At 53.6% G+C, this 15997-nt stretch overlaps 1 protein-coding gene and 1 long non-coding RNA gene across 5 annotated transcripts in view; one reads left to right on the top strand and one right to left on the bottom strand.

Moving 5' to 3' along the window:
- LOC144615867 (uncharacterized) overlaps nt 1-15997 on the bottom strand; it is a 742065-nt gene that overhangs the window by 358760 nt on the left and 367308 nt on the right. The window lies entirely within an intron of this gene.
- Nucleotides 1-15997, top strand: part of EYA2 (EYA transcriptional coactivator and phosphatase 2) — a 255263-nt gene that overhangs the window by 236117 nt on the left and 3149 nt on the right. For all 4 annotated transcript variants that reach the window (XM_078444001.2, XM_078444000.2, XM_078444002.2 and 1 more), the window contains 4 exons: nt 305-465; nt 5118-5232; nt 6170-6291; nt 11386-11486. In XM_078444001.2, coding sequence (XP_078300127.1) covers nt 305-465; nt 5118-5232; nt 6170-6291; nt 11386-11486 — 499 coding nt within the window. The remainder of the gene's footprint in view (nt 1-304; nt 466-5117; nt 5233-6169; nt 6292-11385; nt 11487-15997) is intronic.

Raw genomic sequence — 15997 nt, forward strand, 5'->3', positions numbered from 1 at the left:
AGGGAGATGCTCCCAGAGTGGGAAGGAGGGGTTAGCAGCCGGGCCTTACAGGGGGCGCGAGACAGCACAGATTTGGGGATCGGAGTAGCGGGAGCTAACGTGTTTTCTTCCAGACTCTTCTCTCGGGATGAACCGGCCACAACCATAGTTTGGACTTCCCTTCTGGCGGCAGAAGGGGGGAGGGGGGCTTTTCCTGGCGTGGCCACTGCACGCAGGGGCCTCGGGGGGCCGTGGGGCCCGCGGTCTCCCGGCCAGGAGCCCCTCCCCCTCGCACACTGACCGCGTCTCTCGCCCCCTCTCGCAGCACGTACAACTTCTCCGCCGACGGCTTCCACAGCTCGGCCCCCGGAGCCAACCTGTGCCTGGGCTCCGGCGTCCACGGCGGCGTGGACTGGATGAGGAAGCTGGCCTTCCGCTACCGGCGGGTGAAGGAGATGTACAACACGTACAAGAACAACGTCGGTGGTGAGTGGGTGGGGGAGGGCCGGCCGCGCCGTGCGGGGGGGGGGGGGGGGGGGGCCGGGGGAGGGGTGCGGGCGGGGGGGGGGGGTCTGGGGTTGGGGTCTGCCGGTGCTCAGGCCGCGGCCGGGGCCCAGGCAGGGTCAAGGACGGCCGCGGCCCCTTGCCGCGTGAACGCGGCCTCCCTAGTGCGTTCCGCGGGGGGGGGGGGGGGGGCGCCCGGGGGGGGCGCCCCGGGGCGCCCCGGGAGAGGACACTACATCTCACCTTGACGGGGAGGAAGCTGAGAACAGATGACGCCGCCTGCCCAGGATCACGTGACCACTGGGGGTGGGGGTGGGGTGGCCTCACCGCACGTCTTCACCAAGTGTGGCCCCCGCACCAGCAGCACCCGGAGACGTGCTGGACCTCAGCGTCTCGGGCCCTCCTCGGACCTGCCGAGTCTGAGGCTGGGGTGGGCCGGCCCTCTGCTTCCATCACGCCCCCCAGGTGACACTTGTCACTCGCTGGGGCTGCAGGGCCGGTGGCTTGGCGTTTGCGGCTCAGACGGCCGGTCACCTTGGACGTCAGACTCTCGGGCCCTACTCTAGGCGACTGAGTCAGAATCTGCATTTTGAACAAGATCCCCAAGTAATTTGTGGAAACACTGAAGCTGGAGACGGACTGGAGGCCACTGATTCTCATATTGGAACCACCGGAGGCATTTCCAGGTCTGAGTTTCTTTCCTTGTTGAGAGAGAAAGAGAGAGAATCCCAAGGAGGCCCCGACTCCAGGTTCCATCTCACGGCCGTGACGTCATCACTGGAGCCAGAGTCAAGAGTTGGACGCCGAACCGACTGAGCCACCAGGTGCCCCCGGTTCTGACTTTCGTGGCTGCAGCCTGGGTCGGAATCACAGAATTCAGGCTCAGGTGTGCAGTCAAGGGGACAGCCACCAGGGTCAGTAGCAAGAGACCATTGGTTGTCACGCTGAACAAGAAGTCTGGACGCGGCTTTGGGCAAGCGCTAGATCACTATTTCTAGAACTCTCTAGGCCAGTAGCTCTTAAGAGGAGGTGATGCTGCCTCTCCCCAAGAAGGCATTCGGGGGCGTTTCGATTGTCACAGTGTGTGGAACCAACCGCTGGCCCATAAAGGGAAGAGGTCTGAGCAGGCAGCCGATAGTGTTGCCATATACCCCGTGGCCCCCAGAGTGTCTAGGGCCCCCTCCCCCAGCCCCAGAAAGAGTCCCGGAAAGAATTTAGGGTCTCAAACTGCACAGAACCTACTTCCCGTCCCAATGCCTCCACTTTCTAACTACCTCCCTGAGCCGTGGCATCTAAATCTGAGAACTGGGGATAAAACTAATTCTGTCTCCCTGGGTTATGGGAACGTGTGTTGTTAATGGGCACAAAAGTCATGACTCTGTGCCTGTTAGGTAGGGGGCACTCAGAAAATGGGAGCATTTGTCCTTAGTTCCTTTCAGTTTTGCTTGGAAGTTTTTCGAATTCTTCTCTGCCTTCTGCTTTCTCCAGACGGACTGTCGGTTTTTGGGGATGGATTTTCTGTCTCGTCCGTGGCTGTAGTCCTAATGCAGTTCTGGCAACAGCTAACGTTTGCTGAGTGCTTACTGTATGCCAGGCTCTGTGATGAGGGCTTGTCATCTAATATCTTATTTGCTCTTTACGAGACCCCCATAAGGTAAGTGCTTTTGTCCTCCGTGTTGTGTAAAGGTGGAAACGGAGATCAGAGACGTTAAGTAACCTGCCCAGCGTCACACAGCCCAAGTGGCAGAGCCACCGCAACGGAGTGCCAGGCCGACTGCCTCACCACCTCTGCCCACACTCCGTGGCCTCTCACGCCCAAGTCTGTGGACTGTGAGAGGGAAGCCGAGAGCGGCAGAGTCAGCCCTGCTTGCTCACCCACCCCTACGTGGAGAGAAGAGGGGAGCAGGTGTGCTTGGACTAGGGGAGACGGGTGGAGTCGGCCAGTAGGGGCCACCGTGGGCAGCCCTCCCCTCCTTCCCCCCACCCCACCTCCAGTCTCTGCATGTTACTCCCCCTCACCTCCCCCCAGCTGTTCCCGCATCACAGAACTAGCCTGGGGAGGGCTGCAGCCCCCAGCCTGGGGCTCACCGCACACCCAGGAGCCCAAGGGTTTTGGAAGTTGTGCTCAGAAGAGAGACATCTGCAAGATACAGGGTGAAGACAGAAAATGCTTAACAAGGGGCGCCTGGGGGGCTCAGTACATTCAGCATCCGATCATGATCTTCAGCTCAGATCATGATCTCGCGGTTCCTGAGTTCGAGCCCCCGTGTCGGGCTCCGTGCTGACAGCTCAGAGCCTAGAGCCTGCTTGGGATTCTGTGCCTCCCTCTCTCTCTGCTTCCTTCCCACCCCCCACCTCAAAAATAAATAAACATTAAAAAAAAATTAACAAGCCAGCCTCCAGGAGGCAGGGGCTGGGTTCAGAGAGAGGCCTTTGCCTGATTTCACACCTCCCTCTACCACAACCTGTTGTACCCCCCAGCGGGTTACTTAACCCCTCTGTGACTCAGTTTCCTCATGTGTAAGATGGGAACAATGACGCAGCCCAACTCATGGGATAAATGTCAGGGTCGTGTGAATTAACACGCGGGAGACACTGAGAACAGGGCCGCCGCACCGTGAGCACTTCTTAAATGTCGCACGTGTCCGGGGAAGGAGAGCAAGTCTGAGGCAAAGCCCCGGGTAGGGGGCAGGCAGACAGAAGCTTGAAGCACGCTTCCTAGCAGGTGCCAAGTCGGAGTGGTTGACGGGCTGGCTACCCATGGCAGCACCCGGGGGAAGCCTCTTGCGAAACATACGGCACCGCGCCCCTGAGAGTTTGCATTGTTATCAAGTGCCCCAGCTAAGGGGCCGTGGGGAAGGTACAGAGAGAAAGGAAAGCCAGGGGCCACCTGAAGCATTCCTGTCCCACTGAGTGCATGCTCCCTGGTGCAGCACCAACCATGCACCAGCCCCTGCCATACAGTACCTCCCAGGGGCTGGTACCATGGTGCTGAACGAAGCCGGCTTGGTCCCTGCCCTCACGGAGCAGACGGCATGATGGCTGAAGCAGACGTGGGACACGTAATCACACAGATGCGTTTCGAATTATACCTGTGCCAAGTGCTGTAAAAAAGAAGTACAGTGTGTTGGCGGAGTATAACATAGAGCTGACCGGCATAAGCCTTCCAGAAGAAAGGACGCTGGAAATGAGTGTGAAGTATTTAGGCAAAAAGGGAAGGTGTGGTCCAGGTTCTGAAACGAGGTGTGCAAAGGTCCTGAGACAGGAACAGACCTGATGTTCCAGGGGACAAAGAGGAGGCCACCGGGACAGGAATGGAAGGATGTCAGGGCAATGGCGAGAGGGGAGATTGGCAACCTCGCAGGCACGTGGACTGTGGAGTCTGAACTTCATCTTAAGGGCCTCGACGACTGACAGGATGATGATCAGGTTTAGAAACACCGTAGGGTGGGCTCTGGAGGTCTGCCGCCTGGCTGCCAAACCTGTCTCCATTATGTCTTCCCTGCGGTGAGCAAGTCCGTCAACCTCACACAGCCTCAGTTTCTTTACCTGATTTACACAATGTTATATGCCCATTATATCTCCATTAAAAATAAATAAAAAGAGGGTCCCCCTCTAGGGTCATTGTGAAGATGAACGAAATAAATCATGTTAAGAGCCCAGGACCCTACACATAGTAAGCACTCAATAAGTGCTAGTCATTTTTATTTCCTTATCCATTTTTTGTCTCCACTAATAACAGTATGAACTCAATCATCTGCATATTTTGTTCATCTGTGTATGCAGTGCCTATTACAATACTGAGCACACAGAGGGCACTCCTGAAGTCTTGGTTGGATGGATAGATGGATGGGTGGATGGATGGATGCAGGGATGGATGGATGGATGGATGGATGGATGGATGGACGGATGGACAGAGGGATGGATGGATGGATGGACAGAGGGATGGATGGATGGATGGACAGAGGGATGGATGGATGGATGGATAGAGGGATGGATGAATGGATGGATGGACGGATGGATGGATGGATGGATGGATGGATGGTTGGATGGACAGAGGGATGGATGGATGGATGGACAGAGGGATGGATGGACGGATGGATGGACGGGCGGGCAGAGGGAGGGCTGGATGGACAGAGGGATGGATGGATGGACAGAGGGATGGATGGACGGATGGATGGACAGAGGGATGGATGGACGGGTGGGCAGAGGGAGGGCTGGATGGACGGAGGGATGGATGGACAGAGGGATGGATGGACAGAGGGATGGATGGACAGAGGGATGGATGGATGGATGAATGGACAGAGGGATGGATGGATGGATGGACGGATGGACAGACAGAGGGATGGATGGATGGACGGACAGAGGGATGGATGAACGGATGGATGGACGGGCGGGCAGAGGGAGGGCTGGAAGGATGGGAGGGTGGATGGGTGGATGAATGGATCAATCAGTAGATGGGCTGACTGACCCATCAATCCCAAAATAAGATTAAAATCACTGGATTAAAGTTGTCCTTGGGTGTCATCTGATTTGAAACCCAGAGAACCAGTAGCTACACTCCCCTTCCCTAACCACTACCGCCCAGACTTCTAAAATAATAACTAGCCCATCTGTTCTTCCCTTGTCCATAGGCTTGATAGGAGCTCCCAAAAGAGAGACTTGGCTACAGCTCAGAGCCGAGCTGGAGGCTCTGACCGACCTCTGGCTGACCCACTCTCTAAAGGCACTCAACCTCATCAATTCCCGGTAGGTGGGAGGCCCCTTTTTCCTTTGCACCCCTGAACGTTCCCCGATTTGAGGGTGGTGGCTCCTCCATTTCCACACTTGGGAGAACTGGACTCTCCAAATTCTCATTTGCTGGCTTTCCAGACATTTGATAAAGCGGAGGTATTATCAGACACGAGGGACACCGTGTACCGTAGCTGAGCAGATAGCTGCAGAGACTTCCCAGGGTCCAGCAGAGCCCAAACATGTGTACATAGGTCCATCTTGTCCCATCCACTCTTGCCCACATCACCCACCCTCTAAAAACCATCTTCTAGTAGACCGCAGATCATCTGGCACTTACGAGGTAAGGAGCGTCCAGTTTCATTCTGGGCCTCCCAGTAAGTTGCCTCTTGCTCCTAAATAAGGTCACCTGGGCCAGAGGACAAATTACCGTCTGTGCTCTAGCATCCCAGAATCTCGCGACGCCACACACGAATGGTCACAAAATGGCCGCTGGCTCCATCCCGCTGATGCGTCTAGTTTGACACGCACTCTGGCCCCAGGATGGGAAAGTAATCCATGGCTCCTGGTTTCTGGATTCTGTAAAAATTTCAGAACTGCTAGGTGCTCCCCAGTGCACCCCAGCCCTCACCACTCCCCGTTGTCCTACACCTGATCCACATTAACTCTACATCACCGATAGGCAGCTGCAGCTGCTCAAGTGCGGCCCCCGCAGGACACGTTTTTCTAAATAAAAGTATTGCACTCGTGTTTCAGTGTGCCAGGCAGCCTCAGGCTTAAAGGAGAGGAACAGCTGAAAGATCTTCGGGCCCCACTCTCACCTGAACATGACTTAGCCAGAGCTCCCAAACCCCACCAGAATGCCTGCCGACTCCAGGCTCAGGCTGCCGGGTGACCAAGCCCGGCCTGGCTCTACCTTGGTGTTCTGACCCACGGTCTTTTTCTCTGTCCTCAGGCCCAATTGTGTCAACGTGCTGGTCACCACCACTCAACTGATTCCTGCCCTGGCCAAAGTCCTGCTGTATGGACTGGGCTCTGTGTTTCCTATTGAGAACATCTACAGTGCAACCAAGACAGGTAGGGAGAACCCAGACCTCGGGGTGATGCACAGAGGGTGGGTGAGGTTAGCTTTCCATCCCTTGTGTGAAAGGCTTAAGGAAAATGGCATTAGGAAAGCTGAAGAACTTCCCTGTCCCGGGCCATGACTGAGATCCCCAGAACAATCCCACAAACCACGCGCTTCAACCTCAGCCTCCAAAGGAGTTGGTTAGGACCATATTCTAAAGTGTGTGTGTTAGTTAGGATACCTGCAAAGCTGCTGTAACGAATACACCCCCCAATACACGGGCTGACATCAGAATCAAAGCGTATTTCTCCCTCACGTGTCAACAGACCAGAGACGAGTGATCCAGTCTAGTGGGGCAGCTCTGTCCTGAAACTCACACAGACTCCCAGGTCGTTCCCATCTTATTTTTCCACCATCCCCTGTGGGTTTATTCTCATGTGTGTGGTCGAATCAGAATCCTACCACATTGTCATTCTGGCTTGGGCGGGGGGGGGGGGGGGGGGGGGGTGCAGAGAGGAAGGAAAGAGATACACTGTACTTTTACTCACCTCCTGTTGGCCCCAGCTTAGTCACATGGCCATGACTGTTTGCAAGGGAGGCTGGGAAATGTAGTCCATAGCTTAGCGCCACGACCCCAGGTAAAAGTCATGGAATTACGTTACTAAGAAGAGGGAAACAGTCCTCACCACAGCATGGCACAGGCTGTGATTTTAATTCTAGGTGGTTACAAGTCACCAGATAATCCTAACTCTAACCTTGAACCACACAGAGAGAAAATGTTTGGGTTTTTTTTTTAATTCTCTTTTCAGGAGAGAGTCTCAGTTTAGTGTTATCCTGCTTTAACACCTCTCTTAATACTTAAAATCTCTGGGGCACCTGGGTGGCTCACTCCGTTGGGCATCCTACTCTGGTTCAGCTCATGATCTCATGGTCCTTGAGTTCGAGCCCCACGTCAGACTCTGTGATGACGGCTCAGAGCCTGGAGCCTGCTTCGGATTCTGTCTCCCTCTCTCTCTGCCCCTCCCCCACTAGCACACACATGCACTCGTTCTCTCTCTCTCTCTCTCTCTCTCTCTCAAAAATAAACGTTACAAAAATCTTTTTTTAATTTAAGTAAAATAAAAATAAAATACTTGAAAATCTCCATTATTAACAGAGAACAAGCCTTAGGCTTCGAGCTTCCATCAGATAAAAGAATTTAATAACTAGAAATTAACAGCATCATTTATCATCAGGGCAGGTAATATTGGTTTTCTTGGGGAGGGGGGTCTTCTTACATGACCTAAAACTGTATAATAATACAAAATAAATCTAGTTAGTTAAGATTTTTTTTAAGTTTATTTATTTTGAGAGGGAGAGCGTGCACATGTGTGTGAGTCACAGCAAAGAGCCCCACTTAATCTCATGAACATGAGATTATGACCAGAGCCGAAATCAAGTCAGACTCTTAACTGACTGAGCCACCCAGGCACCCCAAGACGTTTTTAATTAGAAATTTTTACCCTTGTTTTCTTCTGTGGAAAAAAAAAAAATTATAGTATACTTTGGAAGCAATTTTCCCAGAGCCGTTTTTGCCTTTAGTGGAGTTCTAGATCTGAACGTTACGGAAAAGTGCCTTTCGATTTTAAAATCCTGGACGTCAGGCCCCGGGTGGCCATTAGAGCCTCTGCAACAGGACTTGGTGAGCCTGTCGTTTTCTTTCTGCACAGTCTACTCGTGTGCCTTGGCGGCTTAGTTAGAACCTCTTTTTAAAATATTTGTTATCATGAGGTGCCAGGGTCGCTCAGGCGGTTGAGCGTCCGACTTCGGTTCAGGTTGTGATCTCACCGTCCGTGGGTTCAAGCCCCGCGTCGGGCTTTGTGCCGACCGCTCAGAGCCTGGAGCCTGCTTCGGATTCTGTGTCTCCCTCTCTCTGCCCCTCCCCCGCTCATGCTCACTCTCGCTCTCTCTCTCTCTCAAAACTAAATAAACATTAAAAAAATAAACAAAATTGAATAAAATATTTTTATCTTTAATTATGGGAAAATACACATACAGTTTACTATCTTAACCACTTTTAAGGGTGCAGTTCAGTGGTATTAACCACATTCACATTGTTGTGTAACTGTCCCCACCATCTGTCTCCAGAACCCTTTCCATCTTGTAGAACCAAAGCTCGATCTGCATTAAACAGCAACTCCCCACTCCTCCCTGCTCTCAGCCCCTGGCGACCACCCTTCTACTATCCGTCTCTGCGAATGTGACTGCTCTAGGGACCCCGTATAAGTGGAATCATAGGACACTTGCCTTTTTGTGATTGGCTTGTTGCACTTAGCATACTGTCCTCAAGGGTCATTTCCACGTGGTGGTAGGTGTCAGATCCCCTTCCTTCTTAAGGCTAATAGTCCGTAATCCGTTACATGTACATATGACATTTTTTGTATCTACTCATCTGTCAACGGATGCTTGGTTGCTTCCATGTTTTGGCTGTTGCAAAATAATGCAGCTGAAAAAATTAAAAACAGAACTACCCTATGACCCAGCAGTTGCACTACTAGGGATTTATCCAAAGGACACAAAAATGCTGATTCAGAGGGGCACGTGCACCCCAATGTTTATAGCAGCACTATCGACAATAGCCAAAGTCAATGTCCATTGACTGGTGAATGGATAAAGACGTGGTTTGTATATATATAATGGAGTGTTTGTGTATACACACACACACACACACACACACACACACACACACACAGTGGAATATTACTCGGCTATCAAAAAGAACGAAATCTTGCCATTTGCAACTATGTAGGTGGAACTAGAATGTATTATGCTAAGCGAAATAAGTCAGTCAGAGAAAGACAAATACCGTATGATTTCACTCATATGTGGAATTTCAGAAACAAAACATAGGGGGAGGGAAGGAAAAACAAGATAAAAGCAGAGAGGGAGGCAAACTGAAAGCCATTCTTAAATACAGAGAACAAACTGAGGGTTTCTGGAAGGGAGCTAGGTGGGGAGATGGGCTAAACGGGTGAAGGGCATTAAGGAGGGCACTTGCTGGGATGAGCACTGGGTGTTATATGTAAGTGATGAATCGCTACATTCTACTCCTGAAACCATTATTACACTATATGTTAGCTAACATGGATTTTAATTTAAAAATATATATATATACTACGTATTTTTAAATGATAAAAGAAATATCAACTTCAAAAAAAGAATGCTAAAGGCACAATTCAACTGTAAAAAAAAATGTGTGTGTGTGTGTGTGCATGTGTAGTGATTCCATTCTATATTTAAATGAATTCGTTTAAGTAAAAATAGAAGTGTGAGTTGATTTTTTTCAAGATTACCTAACAGTGATTCCCAGATTTGGTCCTAACTGTTAATGGTAGTTCTGGAGTATTCGAGAAATTCTGGTCCAGGGTAGCGCACGTCAAGAGACGATTCATGAACGAAGGATCCAGCCAGTGGCCAGATGAGCATCCTGTGATAGAAGTTTTAAAGCCAGGTTTCATGTAACAGCATCTTTTTCCCGTAGATTTTGCACGAAAGGAATCTGTAACCCAGACGCGTCTAAAATGTTTGTCCCGCCCATCGACTCTGTTTCCACGTCAGAGGCATTAAATCCCATCGGGGAAATGTTTTAGCCACTTGCTTCCCACCTGGGGAGCCTGAAGGTCAACGAGCTGAGGGTGATCCAGGTGGAGACCGCACAGAAATGTGGCCTCCAGCTCCCTGTTTTAACTTGAAAAGCATGATTTTTTTCCCAACGGTCAGGTTTCTGCTCTGATGATGCCGCATAACAAACGCTCAGTGGCTCGCAGTGTGGATTTCTCCCTCATGGGTCTGGGGCGTCTGCCGTGGCTCCCCTACGCTTGCCTCCGGGTTCCGCTGTGTTCCACACGCGCCCTCACTGTGGGACCAGCGGCCATCAGGGGTACGTTCGTCTCATGACCGATGGCAGACGTGAAGGGGGCCAAGCCACACCACCCGCACGCGTTGCCCGTGGCAGGTCCCCAGCATTCCGGTGTTGGTCAGAGCAAGTCACGTGGCCGGCCCAGTATCAGCGGGGTGGAGAACGGGCTCCACCTGCTGTAGGGAGAGGCACTGCACGGTGGTAACGTCACTCTGTTAACTCACAGTTGTGACTCACAGCTCTGCACCCGGCCTCTGCTCCCACAGAGGAGAAAGCGGGCACAGAGGGATTAACGGTCTGCCGCAGAGCTGAGTCCTACCTAGGGCAGGATAAGAGAGCGGCTCGGAGCTCAAGCAACGGGGGCAGGCAGCCTGGGTTCAAATCCCGGACTCTGTGCTTGCTAGCTGGGTGTCCCGGGCAAGTGACTTGACCTCTCTGTGCCTCAGCTTCTCTGTCTGTAAAAAAACTGGATGATCAAAATGCCTCTCAGCATAGGACAAAGTTCCCCGCAGAGCACAAGTGCTCACACATAACAGTTGTTTTATTATTATTATTATTATCGTTATCGCTGCTACTGGCACTACTCCTCCAGTCCTTTTCAAGGCACTTCACGGGCCTCAGTTTCTTCATCTCTAAAACGGGAATTCCACTGCTTGCAATTTCATACGGATTGCCATCATAGTAAATGAATAACGTTAAGTCAGTGGTTCCCAAACGGAGCCGGGAAAGCAGTTTGCCTCCCAGGAGAGATCTGGCAACATCTGGAGACATTTTTCGTTTTCCAGCGGGAGGAGGTGCTACCGGGGAAGCTGCTGCACATCACAGCGATCGGGGCAGCACCCCCGGCACAGAGTTACCCAGCCCCACGTGCCAGCACCGCCGAGGCTGGGAAACCCTGCTGTGGGAAGCACTCGGCACAGTGCTTGGGATACAGAGAACCCAGCGAGTGCGGCTACTTTTAGTCGTGCTGTTCTCGTTACTGTTCCTGCACCTGCTCACACATCAGGATGAGCTGAGATCCGAGTCCAGCTGCGGCTGCCCACGCAGCTGGGCGGATGGGAACCACCAAGAGGTGGTCCTCACCGGGTAGCAAGGAAAACACGGGCAGGGGAGTCGCCATGAGGCCCAAGTCTGTCCTTAGCGATTACGAGTCGCCACGGTCCTGGGTCCCCAGCGTCTTCTCTCTCTTTCCCTCCTGTGCGTGCAGGGAAGGAGAGCTGTTTCGAGAGGATAATGCAGAGATTCGGCAGAAAAGCCGTCTACATCGTGATCGGTGACGGCGTCGAAGAGGAGCAGGGGGCAAAAAAGGTACCTCGTCCGCCTCTCGGGCCACAGGGCCCTTTACCCAGATTTCCTCCACTTCCCAGGCAAAGGCTGGGTCCCCTCCTTCCCAGGCTCTTAGCTCCCAGGCCCCCTCCCATTTGCAATCGCAGAAGCATCCTGAGTAATTTCCTTCTGCAAATCCCCCTCGGTGCCTTTGGCTGCCGCCCCTGGTAGCCCTGGATGTTTTCTGGGACAACTGCTCGGGAGCCCGGAAACGCTCTGTCAGGGCAGGCTGGTGGGGGGCTGGTGCACGTGTGTGCGCTTTACTTCATGCTCACTGATCATATGTTCCAGGAACCCTTCCCAGTTAATAAAGACAGCATTAAGCTAATGAAAAAGAAAATCCTGCATTTGTGATCTCGGGCCCATGAGGAGAGGGGCAGGGGGCTCTGGTGGCCGCAGCTCTGCTGTTGGAAAAGAAACAGCTGCCAGAGCCCTGGGTCTGGACCTGTCAACAGCATCCCAGAGAGCCTGCCGCCCCCCACCCAGAGGCCTGGGAAGTGGATCGTTAATGTCACAGAGCTTAATTGGGAGGACCTGGTTTCCCCCTTCCCTCCCCAGCGACGGATTCCAAGGAAATGCAGAAACGTTCGGGGTCTTAGTGGACAAAGCCTGAAAAGAGAGGGAGGGCCCCTGGGGTCCCAGGAAAGGGGGCCGGGGGCGGAGCTAGAAGCCCCCCGACCCCCACCTGCAAGGTTCCTCCCCTTCCCAGCCCCTCCGGACTCCACCTTTAGGCCTCAGGCTTCAGCCGCACTTGTGAGGGAAGAATTCCCTGATCAGCTACCTCTCTGGTCCGTCCAGCAACTACCTCCCCGCCCCGTCCATATTCGTTCCTCGGAGCCTGTGTGAGGGGTGGCTTGAAGGGGGACCCTCCAGCTAGTGCGTAAGCTCCATTAGCTGGGCCTCCGCCACCCGTATGCCCGCAGCTGTCACGGTCGCTGGGGAGCCTGCAGTGAGCAGAAGGGGCAGGCTCTCACCCCTCCCTCAGCTCACAGCCTGGGGGCAGGCATGTGTGTGAGGCGGTGGCCAGAGCTTTGGAGAAGACTAAAGCAGGGACTGCCAAGGGACCCTGGGGGCGGGACAGGTTGCAAGTGTGGTCAAGGTAGGCCTCGTGCTGGGGGTGACAGGAGAGCAAAGACAAGAGGAGGAGAGCTAGTGAGCCAAGTAGATCTCAGAGGGAAGGCAGCCCTGAGCCAAACCGACTGAGCCACCCAGGCGCCCCCTGAGCTCTCCTTTTTAAAGCACATTTCTTTAACTTTAAAAATGGATTGATTTAGGGGTGCCCGGGTGGCTCAGTCAGTTGGGCATCCGACTTGATTCCAGCTCAGGTCATGATCTCACATGGGATGGAGTCCCACGGCGGGCTGTGCGCTGACAGTGCAGAGCCCACTTGGCGTTCTCTCTCTCTTCCTCTCTCTGCCCCTCCTCTGCTCCCATGCCCCCCCCCCCCGATAAATAAATGTTTTAAAAATGAATTCATTTAGAGAGAAAAATGTTAAGTAACTAATCGTGATAGAGGTGATAACACAAGAAATGACCAAAGCAGTAGCATGAATCACATGAATTACCACGCATGAGTACTGTTCCAGAAACGCTGTGCCAGGTCAAGAGCATGGTCTGTGTGATGAGACGATCCGCTGTCAGTGTCTCTGGCGCCCTCTCTCCAAGCTCAGACCTGAGAAGTCTGCCCTAAGCATGTGACCGTGATCAAAATAAAGTTTTGCTTCTATCACAGTTGGACTGGAGAACCAGCTTAGGCCTGTGGCCCCTGGCACCCCTTGCCTGCCATCCGGCCGTCACCCAGAGGACGACAGGGCCGTCCGTGGAGGTCCTGACACTTTCCCGCCTTCTCACAATCAGAGAGGGTTTGTTAGGACAGAGTAAGCAGTAAATGTTCTGAAATGAGCCCTTTCTCTCTAGAAATGAAATGCTAATGGACGATATAACCATGGTGTCCAAAAGGCCAAGGTCCGATGTCATCGGACAGAAATAAAGGGCAAGTTATTATGTGCTCATGATACCGTGTGCTTCGGTATGTAAATGTTCGGGCACACAGTCCCAATGCTTGTGCCCATAAGTGCCGTGGCTGTGGGTGCGACCCGGCAAACGCAGAGGGACACAGGGGTGCAGTCTCGACCGTTCACGAACCAGGTCGGGTGCTGCTGTCCTAACGTGCTTTCTCCAAACTGCTAAGCAACTAACTCATGGAAAGATTCCGAATAGAACAAAATACAGGTTTCCCTTGATTTACCCGTAGCGTTTCTGGAAATTCAGGTTTGCTTGAGAGCATGCGCAAGCTACGCTGTGTTTATATGTGACCTGTAAAAGGTGGGGTCCAGTGATTACGTACGGGTTTCTCCTTGCTTGAATATCTGATAGCACATTCGACAATCTCGAAAGTCAGGTCCAAGGTGTGTGAAAGGGGGTCAGACACGTGCAGGCCCCCCCCCCCCCCCCCCCCCCCCGCAGTGCCCCCAGACCATTGGGAGGGTCAAAATTCACACCTCCGGAAATTTCCGCACTGACCCCTAGAGGGCAGGCTTTTCCTCCTTTGAGAACAGCTAGTCTGGGCTCACCTTCCTGTGCTGGGCCAGGCACCTCCCTGGCCTCACCCTCCCGCCAGCCCTGCTCCCGCAGAAAGATTGCGACGGGGAGTGCATATGCTACCCTAAATCCGAGCTCTGCCGTTTTCGGCTGTGTGGCCTTCGGCAGATGACGCCCCCTCTCTGAGCTGCCTTTCCTTATCTGGAAAGGCTGCTGGGAATCTGCACCCAGGGCTGAGCAGAGGAACCATGCGTAGTGAGTTCTCACCAGCCCGAAGCTCTGTTAGTATTCTGCACCCGGCAGTGGGGAGGGGGAGGAAAGAGAACACAACCTTTAGAAATTCAGGAGAGCTTCTCTCTCCGGGGAGCCAGGGGAGAGAGAGAAAATACGAATGATCATTTGCACATAATTGTGAAAACTCACCCAAATCTCTCCTTTGCTTGCTCCGAGCCCTTGGGAGAAGCACTTTGCTGCAACCTGCGGAGGAGGAGGGGGTGGGGGGTCCCCAGCAGGGACTGGGCGGGAGCATCTCAGCAGGGCGGGTGCCTGGAGCGGGGCTGGGGTGGCCGGAGATGCCCGGCAGCAGGTTAAACAGTAGAGAGGCCCCTCCCTCAGTCACGTAAAAACATCCACAGGCTTCCGGGACCCGGGCTCCTTCCGTGTTGTTGCTCTGCCATTTCCGGTGCTGCTCTTGCCACCGCCCACGTCCACACTGCGGCGACCGGGGAGGAAGAGGGGGAGGATGCCTCTTCCCCTGAAGGCCGCAGGCGGTCCCGGGGGGGCCCCACGCTGCTCGCGTCCCATTGGCCAGATCTGAATCACGTGATCCCACCTGGCTCCGGAGCCCGCTGGGAGATGCAGCCTTTGTTCTCCGCCACCCTGTCCCTCGCTAAGAAAAAAGGAGGCCGCTTCTGCGAGAGAAGGAGGGGGGAACGGATGATGGAGGCCGCTGGCAGTCTCCGTCGCCACGGGCCTGTGGCAGGGCTGTGACTGGCACCTCGGGGCGCCTGGCCTAACCCCGTGCCCTTAACCACTCCTCCTGATTACTGACCTCATCGTTTTACTTAATCCTCAACCCTCCCTGCAAAGTGGGTATCGTTTGCTTCAGTTTACAGAGGACGTATCTGAGACCCAGAGAGGTTAATTAACGCACCTAAGGTCACACAGCTGTACACGCCAGCGGATGTGTGTTTTGCTCCAAATGCCAAGCGGGAAGGGGGTGGACCTAGGAGTTTCGAGCACTCCCCCCCCCCCCCCAGCTGGTCAGACAAGAGTGAGAGGGCACACACACCCCTGTATACTGAGCTCCCCCCGAAAACCTCCGCCAGTGTCTAAAGCGGCAGCCCCAGCCCATTAGCGAGCAACGCTGTGCACCAGCCACTCTCCCGGCCTGATGGATGGGAGTCATTAGCCCAGGCTGCCGGACACCCGAGCAGCGAGAAATACGGCGACCGGACAAGGGGCTGAGGCTGTTCGGGCTGACAGGGTTGTTAATATCTCCATTTTAGCGGGTCGTTTGTCTCCACCTCTCCACAAGTGATAAATCCACCTGCGCTCTAGGGCTGGGATCGAGGTGGCCGAGACGTTCTCTTCCACCTTTGCTCATTTCGGCCCAGAAAAATGAATTACGCTCTTTAAGGGGAGACAGGATTGGCCGGGCAGGAACCAAAATCCATCTTTGCAGAGAAGGGAAGGTTTGGCTGAGGTGAGGAGGGGGTCGGGGAGCTGGGGCAACAGGAAGGCATTAAAGAAACGGCATCTGCTGCCCGTGATGGGTGGTGTTCTGCTTCCTTTGAGCGAAAGAAAAAAAGATGTGGTCACTGAGGACTTAGAGAAACTCACCTTGCCACTTCCCCCCTCCCTCCTCTTCACTCCTTCTGTGTGTGTTTCTTGAGCACCTACTATGTGCCAGGAGCCACGCAATGCAGTAGTGGACGTGACATTCCAAGCCC

This window comes from Panthera onca, chromosome A3 (genome assembly GCF_046562875.1).
Source record: "Panthera onca isolate mPanOnc1 chromosome A3, mPanOnc1 haplotype 2, whole genome shotgun sequence".
Taxonomy (NCBI): Eukaryota; Metazoa; Chordata; class Mammalia; order Carnivora; family Felidae; genus Panthera; species Panthera onca.